The sequence below is a fragment of the Grammomys surdaster genome, unplaced genomic scaffold, assembly GCF_004785775.1.
Source record: "Grammomys surdaster isolate TR1022 unplaced genomic scaffold, NIH_TR_1.0 220, whole genome shotgun sequence".
Lineage (NCBI taxonomy): Eukaryota > Metazoa > Chordata > Mammalia > Rodentia > Muridae > Grammomys > Grammomys surdaster.
The window spans coordinates 12933869-12955258 of NW_021604665.1; the positions used below are offsets into that span (position 1 = coordinate 12933869).

General features: G+C 35.5%; 1 protein-coding gene across 5 annotated transcripts in view; it reads left to right on the forward strand.

The window, feature by feature from the left end:
- LOC114625675 (contactin-6) overlaps positions 1 to 21390 on the forward strand; it is a 358006-nt gene that overhangs the window by 225183 nt on the left and 111433 nt on the right. For 3 of the 5 annotated variants that reach the window (XM_028773030.1, XM_028773034.1, XM_028773029.1), the window contains 2 exons: positions 1893 to 2096; positions 4071 to 4173. The exons of 1 other annotated variant lie outside the window; for it this stretch is intronic. In XM_028773030.1, coding sequence (XP_028628863.1) covers positions 1893 to 2096; positions 4071 to 4173 — 307 coding nt within the window. The remainder of the gene's footprint in view (positions 1 to 1892; positions 2097 to 4070; positions 4174 to 21390) is intronic. One more of the 5 variants, XM_028773032.1, reaches the window with a different exon arrangement.

Genomic DNA, 21390 nt, shown 5'->3' on the forward strand with positions numbered 1-21390 from the left:
AAGGAAAGGAATTACTAGGGATGTGAGAGCAAGCAGGCAAAGAGCAAAGGCTTTTATTCCCATGTTTTTGTATAGGCTTCCAGCAGAAGGCATAGCCCAGATTAGGAGTATGATAGTTTGTATATGCTTGTCCTAGAGAGTGGCACTACTAGGAGGTATGGCCTTCTGGATGCATGTTTGGCCTTGTAGGAAGAGTGTCTCACTGTAGGCGTGAGGTTTAATACCCTCTTCCTAGCTGCTGGAAGCCAATCTTTTTCTAGTGGCCTTCAAATAAACAGGTAGAACTCTCAAGACTTCCTGCACCATGCCTGCCTGGACACTGCAGTGCTCCTGCCTTGATGATAATGGACTGAAACTCTGAACCTCTAAGTCAGTCCCAATTACGTTGTCATTATAAGAGTGGCTTTGAACATGTGTAATTACAGCAGTAAAACCCTAAGACAGAAGTTAGTACTAGGGACTGGGGTATTACTATAATTATTCTGATCATTTTTTCATTTGGAAGAATATAAAGTTTGGGAGTTTGGATTTGGAAAACAGTGGAGTACTTTAAATGAGGTTTAATGGGCTATCCTAGTAGAAATATGAAAGACTTTGTTGCTGAGAGTATTTTGAACTGTGCAGATCTGGCCCTAGACGTTTCAGTGGAGAAGAATTTCAGGATATGGCATAGAAACTGTGTGTGTGTGTGTGTGTGTGTGTGTGTGTGTGTATGTGTGTGTTTTGGTGAAGAATATGTCTGCTTTTTACCATTGTCTGAAGAGTCTGCCTGAGGCTAAGGTGAAGAGATTTAAATTAACTGCTTTGAAAAAGGAAGTCTCAAAACATCCTGGTGTAAATGCTATTGCAAGATTACTAAAGTTTATTCTTATGAAGAGCATTTTAATGAAAATCAGCAAGCTGAGAAAGGAAAAATATAAATTTAAAGTATTAAAGGGGTATCAGGAAGTAGAAGGAGCTGAATCCTATGTTCTAGGAGATTTCAACTTAAGGGAGTGGGAATTTGGGGCAAGATCCTACCCAGCTAAATTTAGGTCTAGGCATGGTGGTCCACACCTTTAATCCCAGAAGTAAAGCCATGCAGATGTCTGAGTTCAAGTCCAGCCCAAGGAATAATGTTGCCCAGTGGACTCTCTCAGATAACAATTAATTATCCACTGCCATGGAAATAAACTAAACTGAGCTAAATAGTTTGTCAGCTAAGACTCTTCATCCAATTTATTCTAAGGTGTGGCAAGTTAATATTTCAAACTAACTATCTTGTCTAGGTTTCCTATAATGCCTCTGTCAAAACACATGCTGTTTCACGTTACAATTATCCACACATCTCTCTGTTAGTAGGAACTGCTGTATTCATAATGCACATGTTTTACTTTATTACAGGATCATAACACAATTACAGAAATCTGCATAGAAATTATATTCCATTCACAGAGTGAACTCAAGATGTAGAGTATTGAAACTTAAAATTTTTAATTAAAAAATTTAATCAAGATTTTTAACAACTCCTAAATGTACATAACCCTTAAAACATACTGCAAAATACTGCTTTGAAATGAGTAGCACTAAAGAATTACCTTGACCCTGTTAACCAGCAAAGCTTTATATATTCTGTGGATTTTTCTAAGGAAAATTACCATTTATTCTCTGAATATTCTGTCATTGTATCCTTAACCAAAGAAAATGGCGATGGAGAAGGAAATTTTATATCTCCCAAACTGAGATTGAAATAAATATAGGAAATATTCTACTTACTCTGTTTTGAGTAGCTATAAATGAGACCACTATAGATAGACTTTTATTATAATGATTAAACATAACAATGAATTTATTGATAAATGTATAAGAATTCCTGGTTGCCGTGAAGATAATGCATTTTTTCTATGTTTCAGAATTATCATATGCCTGGACCTTCAACGATAACCCTTTGTACGTTCAAGAGGACAAGCGACGATTTGTATCTCAAAACACTGGGAACTTGTATATTGCCAAAGTAGAACCATCTGATGTGGGCAATTATACTTGCTTTGTCACAAACAAAGAGGCTCATAGAAGTGTCCAAGGTCCACCTACGCCTTTAGTGCAGCGCACTGATGGTAAGAACATAAATTATCTTCAGACTCCACTCTGGGACTCTTACATTGTGGGCAGGTCCTCAGAGCCTTTTGTTTTCTTCTTTTAACTAGAACCAAAATCACTGGAGTCTAGATGAAATTTGCATGCACAATGGAGATGAGACATTACTAAAATCAAAAAAAAATTGTAGTTCAATACTCACATAGTACAATTTACATGTTTCTGGGTATACCGTGTAATTTCATTTCTGGCACCAGAAGAGCTTGTCTTCTCATTGCTTAAGGACTGGTGTGTAAAAAATGATGTTTGTCAGGGGGGACTTGGCATGTGTGTATGTGTGCAAGTGGATGCTGCCAAATTTTCATACTGAATTGATGAACACATTTTGCAACCTCTCTTATTGTCCTCTTTCTTTTCCACCCTTGCCATTATTTTGTTGCTGTTGTTTACCCTTTATTTACCTGGCTGGCAAAGCAAGAAATAAGAAATATTGTGACCAAGGAAAGCAAAGCATTCCAAAGAATGATGGCGTGGAAGATACATACTAAATTATGTCTCTGAGGAATGGAACTCAGATTGGTCTCTGATGAGTTTTGTAGCTTAGTCAAGTCAGAGCTGGTGGAAGATTTAGAGAGCTAGAAAGTCATCTAAGTGGAAAAAATCCTCTAGTTGATTCTCTAATTAAATGTTCACAGTGAGATATGTAAAGATAAAAAATCTGTTAGTTCATTTTATTATCAGATTTTGAACTTGAAAGGCAATACCTCATAGAATTTTGTCCCCCTCCCCTCTCCGAAGAGTTTAAGACAAGCAAGGATATAATGATAATCAAGCTAACAGAACTATGAAGCCAGCTCCCCAGAGTTCTCATGGCAGTGATTTCAGAGCCAGTAACTATTCAAATATTCCTGCTAGGGTCTTATTCAGATATCAGCAAACATTAGATTTGTGAGTTCATTTTCTCCAGTTCTGTGATTACTCTGCTCATGAGTGAGAAAGTGCATAAGCTAACAATTTACATAGAGATTACATGTTTTTCCTGTTTTATTTTTGTTTGCTCTTTATTTTTAATTTTCCGATCTTAATTACTCTCTTCTCCCACCTCCTCTGCTCTCTTCTTCATTTTAGTGGTGAAAGTACATTGTAAACTGTGTATAAGTCAATTGACTCCTCTAAGAGTTGGTATGCAAGAGCTACCAGTTGTTCAGAAAATAGGGAAAGCAAACTAAAAGCAATCAATTTAGCTTCAGAATTAGCATTGATTGGGATATTGAAAAAAATAAAGGTTTGGAAGTTAGATATTTATATTTTTACATTTATGTTGTGATTTCTGCAATTCATAAAGTCTCAGTGACCATTCAAATTCCATTTACTTACGGTAGAAATGTTTTACTCTGAGGTTTATTATATAACTTTATAAAATAGTTGTAGTTTTAAAATAATCCCAATATATCATTGATTAATTCAAATGAAAATTATCTAGAACTCTTTTTGTTAGTTTTAACTCTTCTGGCAAATAGTATGTTTTTGACATCTGAGATCAGTGCTTTATCCTAACCATAATTTAATAATTCCTATTAAAACCTTAAAACAGTGAAAGTAGAACCTTCACCAACAGGTTAAGAACTTTGCTGAAAACCCATTGCACTGATTATAGTATAGATACTTAAAATTCAGTTGTGCAGTTACTTTGTTTCGGTGCCGAATAGTGGTATTTTGGATTGTGGTGCTGTATCAGACTTCTGATAGTATTAATTAAATCTTCCTCCCTTCTATCCAATGTGTCTGGCCCTATGAGTTCTACAAAATGAGGATGGAAATGGATGTCCCTAGGGAAGGATCTTTGTTGAAAACTCAGAAGCATGCACATATCTCATTATTGGAACCCTAACTTTGTTTAAAATCCAGGAGTCAAATTTTGGTTAATGAAGCATTTACTTCATAGGAAACTTCTCTTCTCCAGAAATGCTGCTAGCTGTTTTGGTATTTAACAGGTGTCATGGGGGAATATGAGCCAAAGATTGAAGTGCGTTTTCCTGAAACAATACAAGCTGCAAAGGATTCATCTGTAAAACTGGAATGCTTTGCCCTTGGAAAGTAAGGTTATTTTTTTATGGTTGATTTAATTTTTTTCAAAAAATCTTTCTATTATTCAAACATTGCTCTAAGGGAAATTACCAAACAGATTTCAAGTGCCAGGCTTTGTGGGGCTTTCTAACTGGAATTTAAACAACAACAGTAACAACAACAATAACAACACAACAACAACAACAAAATGTCAAATATTCTGATAGTGATTGGAACTGGCGATTTATCCTGAATAAATTATGCTCCTTGTACCACACTCATCTCCAGAGAAAATATGCACTTGTATAAGATGGTGGACAAATCATTGAGAATTTGACATACCCTTTATCCTTCTCTGACACATAGAAATGGACTGCTTGGAGTGTCTCCATGCCTAATTAATCAGCAATTCTTAAAAATGAAAAACTTGCACTGCTCTCCTCCAAAATAAGATTAATTAACATCCAGTAGTTCACAATGGATAATTAGAATTGAGCCCAACCTGCCTTAGCTAGTTGGTTTTATTCAGATAATTGTGTATTAGTAAAAGTTTTGGAAGTCTTTAAGCTAGCAAAACCTCTTAACCTTTGGCACAGAACATCAAGAAAATTCCTTTGCTTTCCATGATATTAAAATCTTACTTTAATGCCTGTAAACAGCAATAAACACCAGGGAAAGGGGCTGGCAGATCAGTCGATTCAGCTGTTTTCAAACACTAGTGTACACATGAGTTACCTGGCTATTCATTGCCTTAAGTTTTTATTATTGGTTCCTGTCCTGATCTAAGACAAAATATGATTTCACCACTTCTTAGAAACCCCACTTCATAGCTGTTTTTTTTCCATCTCTAGAATGTGTCCTGAGTAATATGAGAATAACTTTTGAATGTGAGCAATAAGGGATTATCTTTAATCCAAAGGATTTTTTTCTAATGTGATCCTCACAGTGATACAATATATATCCCTTTACCAGACACTGAAAAATAGCCTTAAATATACAGGCTCTTTTTATTAACCCCCTATACTCAACAGTACATAAACTGTCTGCTGACTCTTAGGGTTTTTTTTTCCCTAAATAACATTGCATACATCTGTGAATTAAACATCTTATATGATCAACTTCTTATAAAATGAAACAATCGTAGTTTATTTTATACAATAAGATTTATCCAATGTGTTTTCAAAAACAAGCCAAATTAAATTTATCCAATGAATACCTATTGATTAATTAATGATTCTTAGACAATACATAAATAATTTTTATTTGTATGACTCTTGAGACATGATGAACTTTCTCAGAATCATAGTGACTCCATTCATCAAAAATATGTCAATAATATCACTCAAATTATTTTTAAATGAAAACCAGTGGAAAAGAGTATCAGGAAAATAGACTACTCTGTCGTATTTGTCAAAAGAAAATGTTTCTTTTAAAGATTAATTTGTTTTAATTTTACATGCATTTGTATTTTGACTCATATATGTCTGTGTGAAGGTGTTTGATTCCCTAGAACTGGAGTTACAGATAGTTGTGAGCTGCCATGTAAGTATTAGGAATTGAACCCGGTGTCCTTTACTACTGAGCCATTTTTCTAACACTGGAAAGTATTTCTTAATTAAAGAAATTACATAATAAAAGCAAAACTATGAAATTGCTGGAGGCTAATCCTCAACAATCTGATAAAAATTAATTTTATTTATCAGCCCCTCTAGCAAAATTTTTATGATATGAGATTGTCTATGTCCCTTCAAATTGTACCAAATGATAGCCTTCATTATATATGTGAAACTGAACCTTAGAATAGATAACTAAGAAACCTGCCTTCAAACTTAGGAACATTAGGGTAAATAGAAGGTAATTGTTTTTGAAACAATTAAAGACAAAAATTAAATTCCAAATTTTCTCAAGAGCTATGCAATCATTAGTAAATATGTTTATAACTTTTGTGAGTCTTTATATTCTCATCCAACAGGATTTGTTAGCATGCTAACCTCGAATGTTGGCAGAGGAAGTGGGAATGGATAATACATATAAAATATTTAGTTCAACCCCAACATTTAGGCAGTAAATGTTCACTGGATTATTCTAAAGCCATGATGTGACATCCATTCCAATTTGGATAACCAGTGTTTCACTGAATGGAGGTGTTCCAACTACAATGTTAGTTTCAGTGTCTGTAGTTTATCCTCTCTCACTAGCACATTAGTCTTTCTGTCTTGCTGTCTATCAGACTATAGAAAGAAAGAAATAATGGGAGTCAGTCCTATATTAAAAGGAAAGGAACCAAAGGAAGGCAATGTGTCTCTCATAATTCCAGGATTGCTTTTGTCATTTTATGTTTCGCTGTAGTGTTTAAACAAATTGAAAACTTAAAAACTGATATTTGGAAATGATACTTTACTCCATGTAAATTATTGCCATGACCATCCTTCCTTTCTTCTTTCCAACTTCTTTGTTTCCCCTCCCCTCATATCCTTTCTCCACTGCTCTTTCCCTCTCCTAATGTCTCTACCTATCTCCTCTTAACTTCTTTGCTTTTCTATCTTCTCTCTACCCATATCATACAAACTCTCTCTTCTCCAACCTTTATTCCTCTCTTGCCATTGCATAAATAAATCAATGATAAAGAACAATTTTACCTGTATTTATATATAATATTTCATCAATGTAGAATAATGCTAATGGTCTGTCTCTTTTCAGATCATTTTCTTAAGAAATTAGGAAGTAGAAGACTACAATCCTTTATAGGCAAGAACTGTTGACCTTGCCTCTTAAAGTAATCATTTGGCTACATGACTGCTATTTAGTCATATGTTAATGCTAAAAAATTCATGCGTAATTTATACAAAAAATGAATTAAAAATCCATAAAAATCATGCCAGTGAACTCTTGGAGTATAAGTCCCATGAAACAAATTGAAAAAAAAAATCTCACTTTTATTTGCTCAGTGATTAGAAAAACAACATTTTTAAAGCAAAAACATAAATGAGATAAAATTTATAATGTTAAAATCACCAGAAAACACAAAAAAATTTGTACAAAAATAAATCATCAATACTTAGTTAAAAACACTGAGTTGGAAAAATTATATTTTCTTTTTTTGTTGGATATTTTATTTATTACATTTCAGATGTCATCCTCTTTCCCCATTTCCCCTCCCTAAAAACCCCCTTCCAATCCTCCCTCCTCCTTTTTGCTTTCATACTATTTTAATTACATGTAACTATTAAGGCCATTTCTGGGTTGAGGAACTAGCAATACAATGGATTCAAACAGTCAAGTAACAAGACAATAAACACAACAAATAGTCAAAGAACAAGCAAGACAATAAACAAAATTCCATGAACACTCCCATGATCACTGTTTCTAAGGGTTTATCAGGATAACCAAAATATCTGAGCTAATGTTCCTGTCCGAGCCCAAAGTCATTTTCATGTCTGAAGCCTACTTCTTTGTTCTAGCCTAAGATTTAGATTCCTGCCTGAAATTATTATTTTTTTCTTGCCTAAGAATGGGACAGAGAATCAAAAAGAGAAGTTATAATGACTCTTGTATTGTTCTTGAATATGAATAGTTATTCAGACTCAATCATGGACAGGTCGAGAAATCAATTCAATATTGGAAATAACATTCTTCATTTGGAAGGCTGGTTTTGGAAATTTTCAGAGACATATTTGGAAGCTAGCTGCAGTTCTCTAAGATGTTATTTTAGCAAGAGATAAAGTTGGGACTGGATCTGGATTTCAAACAAGTGTTAGTACAAGTGTTAAGGCTCTTTAAATTGTCAAGTTAAAGTTTCATTTTTTCTTCTACAGTATTTAATGTAAGTTGCATTGATTGTACACTTTTTAATTGTGTTATTGTGTTGAAACCTGGCATGTCAGTTACAGAGGTCTATCAACCAGCTTTTGTTTTATTGCCCTGAGTATCACAGAACCTTGGTTGTCAAACAAACAAACAAACAAACAAACAAAAACTTGCAAGTACTGGAAGAAGTGAGCCAGGCTTTAAGCTGAAGCAAGAGGTAGTGGGCTTGATTACTGCTGGTGTAACAGCTTTAATTACATTAATTGCTGGCATTACTGCTTCTGCAACTGCTTTGACACAAGAAGTTAAGACAGCTCATTTTGTTTATCACTTAGCAAAAACAATGTTACTAATGTGTTAAACATACCAGAGAATTTAGATAGGCATTTGGAAGAATGGACTAATGCTCTTTATCCTATTCAAATTATTGGAAGGAGGTTCAGAGTTTAAGAGTAGTGAGCCATCTCCAGTGTCATGCCAAATACCATTGGACTCATGTTACTTCTATAATTTACAGTGGTAGTCATTATAATTAGGAAAAAAATTAAAGATACTTGCAGTATATTTGGCATAATTCTAACACCTCTCTGGATGTTTTAACTTTGCATAGCGAGCTTATAAATTTAAAGAATGCTGCTCTGCTGAGCTTTGATGCTGTAGATACTGCTGATAAAATTACCCATGGTCTGAGGTCAGTATTTCTATTTTGATCAAGCTCAAGAATAGCATATATAGCTTGATTATGCTATCCCTTTTGGTCCTGAGAATACTTTTATTCCTGCCCATCATGTTAAAGCTTGTGTTTAACAAGATCAAAATGTTGGCAGCCAAAGTACATGACTTGAACCTGAAAATAGACCCCAGACAGAGTTATTAAATTAACAGGATGGCAAACCAAGTACAGGTAAGACTCTGCACAGAGCCTTACTAACCTAAGACATAAGTGCAGTGCTTTTTATAATACATATTCCATGATGGGTAAGGAAGATATTCTTGTCAGAATGACCTAAGACAGGCTCAGGCTTGTTTATGAAATTAAAAGAAAAGGGGGGGGGGGAGGGAGGGAAGAGACAGGGAGCTTTTGGAGCTGTTTGGCAAGAATCTGACATGGACCAAGGACAAGAAAATGTGAGCTTGGCAGGAATGTGATGTTGGCCAAGGACAAGGAAGTGGGCTTCAGGCAGGAATCTGACATTAGGCTAGAACAAAGAAGTAGTTTCAGGCAGGAAAAAAACTATATTTTCATTATAAAGATTAAAAATAGATTTGTATAGAAAGAAAATGATGCTGATTGAGAAATTAGGCTGATGGTTAATCAAACACAAAAAAATAACCTATTTTCACCTGAAAAAATATTAAATAAAACCTGCAAAGATGGTGAAGATTCCTTAAGTATACTTCATAGAATTTTTCACTACAGAACTGGTTTTATACAGTACACTTCCATAAATTTTATTTTTTGTTATTTAAAAAGACCAAAATTGTGTTTGTTAAACTGTGACTAATACGGAACTGAAGAACAATGGGATTGGAACTACAAATTCAAAACATTCTCTGGCTTAAATGAGAATTTAAAATGCCCTGTAAGATGAATATATATTACATAGTTTTGAAATGTAGAATTGTTGGTCATATTTTAGAAAACATTCAAATCTGAGTTTCCACTCAGGGTTTTGTATATGCTTTTCAATTGTTTTCAGAAAAGTTGTGTTTATAAAAAATAACAAACATTTACAAATAATATGCTACTCTTAAAATGCATAGGCATAAATTTAACAAATAGCATATTTGTTCAAAGGAAGGTAATTTGTTACAATATTTAAATGTATATATTTATCTGTTGTATAATTAATAATCTGAAGAAAAAAATCAACTTTCTTAGCATTTAAATTAGATTGTATAATTATAGGTTTCCTGTCATTTTTAAATTAACTCTGTATAAATGATCCCTTATTAAAGTAGTCCTTAATGCAATGAGAAGAGTTTACTGGCTCAGACAGGGATGAATTCAGTTATTTATTACTGAATTTGTTAAGTCAGTACTTACCAATATTTTTTCTAGAAGTTGTATGTTCGTTCATATGAGTGTGAGAGAGAGGATAAAAATAGAGACACAGGGAGCAACAGCTGGATAGGATGGAAAAGTGCAAACAAACAAAATAGAAAACAAAGTATCATTTTTATTACCAGTTCTTATTCTTAGAAAATATTATATGTTGTAAAAAACAATTGTGGGGTGTGTGTGTGTGTGTGTGTGTATGTGTGTGTATGCATGTGTGCATGCATGCGCACATGTGCATGTACAAGCACTTGTGTGCACACATCCAGGAAGTGTTTTGGAATGCCCCATATTCACTTACACATTTATGACATCTCATTCTTATCCTGGAATTATCATTCTCTTCCGTTGTCATGCTTAGTGTTCTGTCAGCTGGGTGACCTACAGTTTAGTATCTATCAATAATTTTAAAAGTATTTAGGCATTATGTAATTTTTTGTCATTCTTCTGGCCATTCCACAACTTATTTTTAGACTATTAGTCATAGTCCTATCCTTATGTTATGATTTGTTTTCTGGTCCCTTCCTTTTGCATTTCAACCTGTGACATGAGTCCTCTGCTGCCTCTTCTCATTTCTTTCCCTTGGGAGTCACACATCTACCATCCACTTCCAAGTCCCCCCCACTCCAAGGTTTTCCTCCTTTGCATTAGTGTATTATATTTCCAGAAATGTCATGTTGATTATTTTTTAGCATCTTCCCACCAGTTCATGAATGTTGTGTATCTTCTATTATATATTTTTACATTTTATTTGTAGTGATTCAAGATCCCTGTTTGTTAATGGCACAAAATGAAAATCACTAATTTATATTAAAATTTTCTGTCTAATAATTGAAACATGTTTATCATATTTGAGTTTTGGTTGCTTTCATCTATGGATTCAATTTTTGGTGTAACACATCCATTTTTGTTGACACTAGATTAGATACAACCCCTGAAAAGAACTATGTGAGCAGTGATTTTCTGAGTGTGAATTTTACCTTAGTTATTTGATGACTTGGACTTGCTGATGATTTGCTGCAACTTTGCTGCCAGCACCAGATCTTGTCTCTACTGTGCTTGTCTCTGTCTCATTTACTGTCATTAAATTTCCAGGACACTTACCTCTTTACATAGACTGTGCTTTCTGAGATCTTGATGACAGCCTCCTTGCTTGTATGGGATTTAGTCTTTGTTTACTAATTCTAGCGTCTTGGTCAGTTTTATGTCTGTTGGTATGAACTAGATTTTTTTCCTACTCATAATTTTTAACTGTTTTAACTTACTGGAAAAATAATTATTTTAGGTTGTATAAAAAGCATCATAAACACCATATTAATGAGTAGAAGATTCTAATGTATTTATATAAATATCCAGCTTTACTCCATAAACAGTTTATTTCACTGAATCTGCTTTTGATTTTTGTGTTTTCATATTATGATTGCTATGTGTAACTACATAGAAAGGAAGAGAAAAATTACGGAAACATAGCAGAATTCTATGTCCCTATGAATTTGAAAACAAAGTCAGCTATACTAGTTCAAATGAAATGGAAATTCAGGGGAAAGTGACCAGAAACAGTAGGCATAAGCAAAGTAGATTTGTATTACAGAGCAATGGATGCAATAAACCCTATTACAGAGAACTAGAGGAAATGAAAAGGCATTGGGAGAGTTCCCAACCCTACCCAAGTAGGGCTGCCAGCAAAGCAGAGAAAGAAAGCTTGTGGAATACCACTTGTTCATAAACTGTAATTCTGGGCAAAAAAGGTTAAATAGAAGTTCTGCATCCTATACAAAAAGCAGATAGCAATGTAGCTAAAATCATTATCTCTGTGCTGAAGGTAAATCATCTCAACAGGTGTTTTACAAATGAAATCTTATTGGCCACCAAAGGTAGAAATGAAGAATTTTATATTTTACAATCTCGAATCCTTCTCCTTTTAAACTGGTGAAACAAGTAGCCACTTGGAGAATCATTTTAGGTCCAACAGATCAAATTTCACTTGGAATTAGATTCGTAGAAAAAGTTTTACTTGAGTTGGAAGCACAAACTTGCTTCTGGTAAGTGTATTTAGGGAACCTACAACCCAAACTCTGGTAAGAGGAATGAAACCAGCTGTGAGTGAAGCTGAATTGGGGTGCTAAGAGAGAACTGTGTGTCCAAGACACAGAGTGGCTCAGATTCTTTCTTCTACCAATCTAAAGAAGATTCACTTGGTCTTTGGAATTGTAATCCCAAAGTCAAAGGCAATGGGTAGAAAACCAAGGCTGCTTGGAAATGTTCTACGCCACACTTGCACAGAAGGAATGCCCTTTATACTAAGGGACATGTCTTGGGGTTCTTGGGCTCAAGCTGTCAGGGATAGTTTGAGGACTGCTCATATGTTTCTTGTTTTGACACAGGAAGAAAGGAAGAAAGAAAGACAGACAGAAAGAAAGAAAGAAAGAAAGAAAGAAAGAAAGAAAGAAAGAAAGAGAGAGAGAGAAAGAACAAAAGAAAGAAAGAACGAAAGAAAGAAAGAAAGAAAGAAAGAAAGAAAGGAAAAAGAGAAAAGAAGGAAGAAAAAACAAAACAAACATAAAAACAAAATACTTAAACAAACAAACAAAAATAAAAACAAAACTAAAACAAAATAAGAAAATGCTGATGAGCAATCACCCTATCACATTGTTAAGCAAACTAGTACCTAGTTCAACACGTAAATAGTTATTTCTGGTCACTAACAGGTTTTGACTTCCGAAAATTCTCCTTACCATTAGAAAGCAGAGAGCATGCATAGAGATCGAATGTTTTTATCCCTTTGTCTTCAAGAGGAAAAAATAATAGCCATTTAAAAATTGTCTTTATTTCCTCTATATTTACTTTATTGTTGCTTAATATCATAATTTTTGCACCTATTCAAATAAGGCAAGCTTCTGGGTATAGAGAGGTTTTTTTTTTGGCAAAGAGAATTTGTTGCTCTTCGAGAAGACCAGAATCCAGTTCTCAACACCCATATTAGACAGATCACAATAGTCTGTAACTTTTCTGGCACTCATGTGCAGCTACATATACAAGGAATCTGCTCACACAGATGCATCACACATTGCCTATTAATTCTTAAACCAAATAGTTTTCTCCAGAGAAAATACCAACTGGTACGCAGATAAAAATTTGTCAGTCCTGAAAAAACATACATAAAAATAACATCATGTAGATTGGCCAAGTCATATTTAAAAATATGAATATATATGCTTATAACAAAAACTAATGGATTTGAAAGAGGACAAGAAGAGATAAAGGGTAATACAGGAGAGTTTGGAGGGATAAAAGGCAAGATAGAATGTTGCAAATATCATTCAAAACAAGAGATAAAAAATAAAGTCTATCATATATACGAAGTACTATAATATGTGACTTGTATGTGAATTATCTCTGTGTAAGTAATGGTTGGAAGAGTGGTCAAAGACTGGAGTGAAATCATTAAAATCATTATTCAAGACAAAAATAAACACAACTCACTTTTCACATTACTTCTCTTCATAACTCTTTCCTTTTCTCATTTATTTCTTATTAATGTCATCTATCAAAAATTTCAGCTTCTTTCAACTCTAAGTATCTTAGTCACTTTATTGTTTTTAGCCTTATTAAAGATTGAGCTGTTGTTTCCTACTTTTCACATTAAAATATTTGGCAAAATTTTCTTGTTATTTTTATTATTACTCTCTCTTGTGAGTGATAAAATGCAAAGTTACCTAATAAGAATATTCCAATGAAATTTATTATTTTTAGATTTAATGTGAGTACACTATTACTCTCTTCAGACATACTAGAAGAGGGTATTGGATCCCATTACAGATGGTTGTGAGCCACAGTGTGGTTGCTGGGAATTGAACCCAGGACCTCTGGAAGAACAGACATTGCTCTTAACTGCTGAGCCATCTCTCCAGCACCCTATAAAATTTAAAGGAACATCTACTCAACCTAAATTTCAAAGCTGAAATGTGAAACAGAAAGATACTCTACCCCTTTGAAACTCAGAACTCTTTAATGGCCTAGTCCAAAGTTAAGAAAATGGTTGAAATCACAGAAAAAGTGTTCAGAATGTGTAGTTTTGAAAAGAAAAACAAGGGTTTCTAAGGAGGACAATAATTCAGCCTCATGAGTAAGTAACTCAGCAAACACACTGAAATTAAAAAAAAAGTGAAAACTCAATTATTGAAAAAAATATTATGGAAGCCTCATAAACAGATTAGAAGAAGCAGATGAAGTGTCTCAGAGACTGAAGGAAAGACCAAATAACGATCACATTCAAATAGCAAAAAGAAAAATAGGATGTATACCAGTTTGTAAGAATTCTGGTATATACTGATGATGCTGTGGCAAAGAATCCATGGGCTGTAGAAAGAAGCTTATATACAAATTAATGCAGGGGAAACCTTGAAACTGTACTAGAAAATCTGTTGGTATAAATAATTAAATTGGCCTCTGGATCAAGCCAACTATCTAGGCTGCAGTGGTTCTGCCTAGCTCAGCCGCCATGTTTCTCGGCCTGAGGCCATGTGCGTGCAGCAGCTAGAACCGGCTAGCCAGAAACACCAGCCCTGCCACCCTCAAGATGCCAGCATGAGAGATGGGTCGGCCAATCTTCCTTGCTGTCTCCGCAAGGCAGGGCAGTGCCCAGACTATTCCACAATCTATGCGGAACCAGTAAGAGGATGAGACTCTAATTCTTATAGATTAATCAAAGGCTTATATATTTGATAATGATCAGTAACAAGATACCCATACAATCAGAAGAGTAACCCAATACCCATCCTAGATATTCCAACTATCTTTGAGTGCTACAGACATGTGAACATACACCTCCATCTCCTCTCTGTCTCTCTCCTCTCCTAGCTCCTCTGCTTCCTTTTCCTCTTCTCCACCTTACTCCTCCTCTTCCTCTCCTAAGTCCTCCCACCTTAGCTCCTCCTACATATCACCCTTTCTGTTAAAATAAAAAAAAAAAACTTTCTCTCAAAATACAATAGAGCATAACTACACTAATTTGTATCAGTAAGGTACAAGACAGACCTAATACTCAGTCCATCACTTTGTTGACAGAACCTCTGTCTTCTCTCCTAACTAAAAGACTTAGTTCTGAACCTGACTTTTATTCTTGGCTTTAGAATGAATGCCATCTGGAAACCATGCTCTCAAAGTAAAGAGTCTTGGTTGGCTGTGAGACTATAAGTTTTCAACTACATCAGAAATCCAGAATGACTGAATTAACTGAAGATATGGGAAGCACAAACTGTGGCTTCTAAAACTTAGCAAATTTATAGAGACCGCTGATTACCTGGACAGTCCCTAACTTCAAAATGTTGGAGCATCTGGTCTTCAGCCTTCTGGCCCAGGATCATCTGACAGACCAAGTAATGCAGAATTTTTAAGGGCTGTTTTCTCTGTCTTGGCAGACATAGTCAGTCGAATATTCTGCAAGTATGCCCTTTTTCTGGACAATATTTTGTCTGTAGATGAAATGAGGCAATTCTGGCCTAGTGGCTGTCTCACCACAACTAGAGTAACTCCAAAGATGCTCAATTTTTTCTTAGACTCTAAGACAGAGAATCTGTCAGGAGCAGACAAGTCTCTAAAAAATGAATGTTTATATAGGAATGCTTATAACATCAATTCTGTGGACTTCTGACATTTTTGAAAACCAACTATCTATGTAAAGCAATCTGGACTGTTGTCCGTTAACTCTAGAAAACACTCTAATAGTAAACTAAGAGCCATGTAATTACTATAGGTCCTTAACTCACAGGCTAATCATCTCAAATCAGTTTTTAAAAAGTTAGAAAAGGACTGGGTCTAAACCTTGTATTCCTAAATGTGTTATGTAGGCACAATGCCTATGAGAGTAACAATATTAATCTCACTTTTATATCACCAAGAAACTCATAACAATGAAAACCTTAAATTTGAAGTCAAAGTAAATTTTGTACCATTTAAGAAATATAACTTTAGCTTAAAAGCAATTACACAGATTTCTACCAAATAGGTTATGGCTAAGTGATCAATTCTAACTATTCCTCCCTGTTCCAATAAAACTTCTTTCTGCTATTTACTTTTCCCTAGAAGGACAGCCTAATAACCACCTCAGTCCCCAAGCCCAGGGAATAGGGGCACCGACTCTTCATTAACTTCTTCAAGATGAGATATTAGAAGCGGGGCAGAGGGAAAAGTAAATTGATAAGCCTCTGATGTCTGTGTCTTCACTTCATCCAGCTGAAATTCCAGGACATCAGAGGTTCGAGCAGGTCTGCTCAGCTTGCTTGATGAGTAGGTACACCAAGGCTGTGTATTCTGCAATATAAAATTCTCAAAACAAATTTTAGTATCAAGATAACTTTTTGTTATAATTCTGAAATCTAGTTTTCTGGTGGCCTGCCTCTGTCATGTCTAATCCATATAATTCTGGGAGGTAGAAATATCTTAATCATCTCTTCTGAAAACACACAGACAAAAGCTTTTTCCCAAAAAAGCATTTCCTTGAGCCAGTAACCAGGAAAACCTTTATCTTGACCTCTTTCCAAGAGGAAAAATATAGCCACAAAAATCACACCCATCTTGAAAATAAAATCAACTTAATAACTAAAATACTGTATGTGCCTATTCCTTAGGCTTTCCCCATCTTGCCAAGCAGGAAATGAACCCAGAATTCCTGTGGGGCCCACGTTAGACAGAATCCAAGTCTCCTGTGAGGCAATATAACTTTATATCATCGGAATACATCTCATTTACACTATCTTTCTGTTCAGCCCTCTGTCTAGAATAGTTTTTTACTCATACCATCTATCTGTTTGGCTCTGTACTCCAGAGCAGCTTCCACTTGTACACTGTACTCTCTACTCTAGAGCCAGTGACAATCTTCTCTATTTAAGTTCCAAACTGCAGGTGATAATCCCCACGTGATTCAGACAAATCTGTTTATAGATCTTTCCTAAAAGCAAATAATCCCTATGTTTTAACTTTTATACTTAAATCAGTAACTGCTCCACAATGGAGGCTTATTTATTTAGCTCTCTTGGTTAAAAGTATACCTGTCTGTCTGTGGTTTTGTGCCTAGAGCCACAGGCAATTTTTTTCTACCTATCTTCGTTCCAAACCACAGGCAAGATTCCCCATGTGATTCGGACAAAACTGTTTCTAAAGCTATCTTAAAAACAAATAATTTAAATTTTAATTCACAGACACTGTACTCTTTACTCTAGAGTCAGCTACTTTCTTCTTTTCTTAACAAAAAAGCAACTTATATTTCCCCACAGCCGGGGAGTTCAGGTGCAGTTTTTTTGTTCAGGGGTCCCACGCTAGGAGTCACCTGACTCCTATCATTGCCAATCACTCACTCAATTTCTAAAAAAAAAAAAAAAAAACCCAAAAACAAACAAAAAAAACCAACTTTTACTCTCAGGTCAATAGACTTAAATTTCTAGTGAATTCATGCCCGAAATTGGTGTGCCACTTTGTTGTGGTAATTATATAAACCTGGCCTCTGGTTCATCCAACTATCTAAGCTGCACGCTGCAGCTAGAACTGGCCCACCAGAAACACCAGCCCTGCCACGCATTAGATTCCAGCGTGAGAGATGGCTCTGCCAATCTTCCACACTGTCTCCACAATGCAGAGCACTGTCCAGACCATTCCACCATCCATGCAGGCCCAGTAAGAGAATGAGACTCTAATTCTTATAGATTAATCAAATACTTTATATGTTTGATAATGATTAATAACAAGATGCCCATACAAAGAGAGTTGTATCCCAATTAGCTAACCTAATTATAAGTTTATAAATTGTTCCCCACGAGTGCTCTCCATACCTGTGTGGTCCTCCATTCTCCTACATCTCTGCCCTCTCTAGCTCCTCCTCTTCATTTCTTCTCTTCCTCTCCCAACTCCTCCTCTTCCTTTCCTTACTCCTCCCACCTTAGCTCTTACTACAAAAATCTTTGAAATCTTCAGAGAAATATAGGCATTCATGGATAAAGTGATGGCTCACTTGTTGCTGCTCTTAGAGAGGCAGTTTTCTTTCACATACATCAATTGACTCATGACTGCTTGTAACACCATATCTAGGAGAAAATGGCAACTGGTACCAAAGAGAAAAACATTTGATGGAACTCTGAGTAGACACACTAAAAAACACAAACCAAACAAAGCATAAAAAGCTTGAAATAAAGTACTTAATAACTTTCACGTTACCTTTTAGAAATTCTATTAAGACTTTACTCAGAAAACGATGGCTGTCAAATCCTTAGTCACTTATTACTTCTCTCGTGAATGTTTTTTATGCTAATTCCTAAACTTATAAACTCAGGTTTTTCGTCATCATTCACTACTTTTTTTGTTTCCAACATGGAGATAAGACAAGTCTCAATTGTCATTTCATGGCTTGAAATCAGATAGTTTTTGTTGATGATTTTGAAAGTAAACACAGTCCAGTTTAGAGACATATCATGGCAAACCTCATATTAGCTGATGGTCTGGGATTTATAACTATGCTTCAGCAATTTTGACTTCAGCACTCATTTCCATAACCTTTTTCATGTGTAGGTCTATCCGTTGTATCAATCCCCCTCTTCCATAAATCTTTTACTAAGCAGAAGATTGTTTTTGAGTATGTGCAGGGGTAGGTAGGATCTCACTGTAGCCCAAGCTAGCCTCAGATTCTTGCTCCCTGTGCCCCCACCTCTCACATGCTGGGTATACAGGTGTGGGCCACCATGGTCAATGTTTGTATTCCTAATGATTAAATTCTGGGCTTTTTGAATGCTTTGTCAGCACTTTTGCAACTATGGTACATTCCCAGGCATTTAAAGCAAATTGTCAACAAATATCTTGAGGAATAGAAATAGGAAGTTATTCATCATATATATTTTGTGTTGATTACTATTAACTCCAACAATAAGCATCTTATGTTACATGGAAAACAATAGTCAACCAAAGAGACGCACTTTCAAAACTCAAAGGATGCATTTAATAAGAATAAATAGTATTTTAAAAATAACCACTCACAGGCAAGGGAGATTGGACCACACTGCTCTGTTTTCAATAAAAGAAAAAATCCTCCCTAGAGGTGATTGAGAAGCATTCTGAATATATAATTCAAGTCACTACATCCAACCTAGAAGGCTGTTGCAATCAAGTAGATATGACACATAGACACACATGTCTACAGAAGACAAGTCTAGCTGAGACATTCAGTTACAAATCTTATCATCTCAAACCTCAAGATGAAGTATCTAATAATTAGGGTGATATCTGTCTAAATGGTAATTGCTATGACTTGGGGACATGTAACTTACTTTCTGTGTTGGGATTTGAAAGGGAACATGATCTCAGCTTTCATCTCTCAGCTTCATCTCATTTGTTTAACATGACAGATTCTTAATTGCCTGAACTGTAAATTAATTGTATTGTAAAATATCCAGAGAAACTTCAATTGCATTGGCGCTCTGCAAATGTAGTGTATGACAGATGGGTCTATGCAGGTCTTGAAAGAAATATTTTCTCTTAGTAGAGATAGTATAATGATGCACTATGGAACTCTTTTCTGCTTCTTTGAAAAACAGAACAAAAATAAAACATATTTTTCTATGTTTTTAAAGTTAATTTAGTAACTTTGTCTTTAGAGCTCTGTAATGTATATTAAATTATTAGTGGTACTGAATGTTCCTATGCATTCTGAAACCTCCTCAAAGAGAATCCTCTTTATCCATAAGTGTCTGTTAAACTTTTTTCTAGTTTATGACAAAAATGATACCCAATCTCAGCTATTAATGTTACACAATATATCTGATATTTTTATGCAAGGATGTTTGGTTTTGAAGAATTTCCAGATTTGAGAACTGTTTCCTTAACTGTTCGTTCTTTTTCTTATATATATGGATATAATTCTACATTATTTTGTCTTAAGATTTTTAGGTCAGTAAGATGACAGTATTTCCATTATTTGTGCATCCATCCATCTATCTTGCTATCAGATCTCTATACATCTCTCCATCCTTCCCTGTGTAATGTATCTACCTACCTATCACCTATTTGTCATCTGTCTATCTGCCTGGCTACCTGTCTGTTTATCTAATGTGACAAGGTCTTGTTATGTTGCCCAAGCTGGCCTTGAACCTGATATACCAACTCTACCTCAAACTTTGGCTTAGGCTACCATACCCTGTTTGACCATGGCATTAAGTATATTTATAGACTATGAACTTTCAAAGGTTCTTCACAGTTGTTTTTCTTTCCTATTTGACCAGCTATCTTTATAATTTCTAGTTCATTTCTTACCCTTTGCCCTCATATTGAGTTAAATAAGTAGAGAACAGAATATATTCATAGACATGGTATGTCCCATTTAGGTCAGAATGTGTGCTAAAATCCTAATCTTAGGTTTTTGGTCTTTGTTGCACGTTACAGGGTAGCATTATGTTGACATAAAAAATTGTAAACTCTACATTATATTCACTTCTGTTGACACAAACCTGAGGATTGACAAATCTTCAAGGCTTTCACTGAGAATGACAACACCAACTTCCCACAAACACATACATATACATCCACCTAGATATCAATACCATAGAATACTGTGGGGCAGTGGACCCTGAGAGGCAGCAGGGTGCCCAGTTGAGCTTGCTTCGAACCCCGTAGACCCTAAAGCAACAGTAGGAGTTTGGAGGTGCTTCTGGGCTCCCTGGTTCCTCTCACTTAACTTCAGCCCTCTACAGACCCTCCCACAGAGAGGGCTATAGCCATCAGCCATGTAGGAACAGTGCCTCAGGCTCTCCTACATGTAGATGAGGTGTCTCCAAGCTCTCAAACCAAGCCAATAGGAGTTATCTGCTGCCAGACCCTAACCCACCCCAGAACTGTATATAAGAATCCTATTCGGAAGAAGTAAAAGTATGTGTGAGAATCATCCCATTGTCTGAGAGTTTCTGTAGCAAATGCTATAACACTACCAATTGGGAAGAGATCTGCTCTCTCGACACACCTTCAGGACCCTTCCCATGTTCCTTCCTAGATAGTTGGCTTCCAGCTCAGCCTGACTGGCTCAGTAGAGAGGGACAGGTACAACTGGGTGGCAACATCTGAGACAATGGGAGAGGCAGGCAAATCCCCCTCCTTGCACTCTATCCCCTTGGCCTGAACACGACCACTCGGCCAGGCCAGAGATCTAAGTGGAAAACATTTCAGCCCCAGGACCCACAGAAGACTGTTTTTTTTTCTAGTGCTGGGTTCAAATCCAGAGCCTTGAGAATATTAAGTAAGTGCTCTGATACTGAGTTACAATCATAGCCTAGGAAATGGGAGATTTATTAGAATTCCTTTCTCTCTCTCTCTCTCTCTCTCTCTCTCTCTCTCTCTCTCTCTCTCTC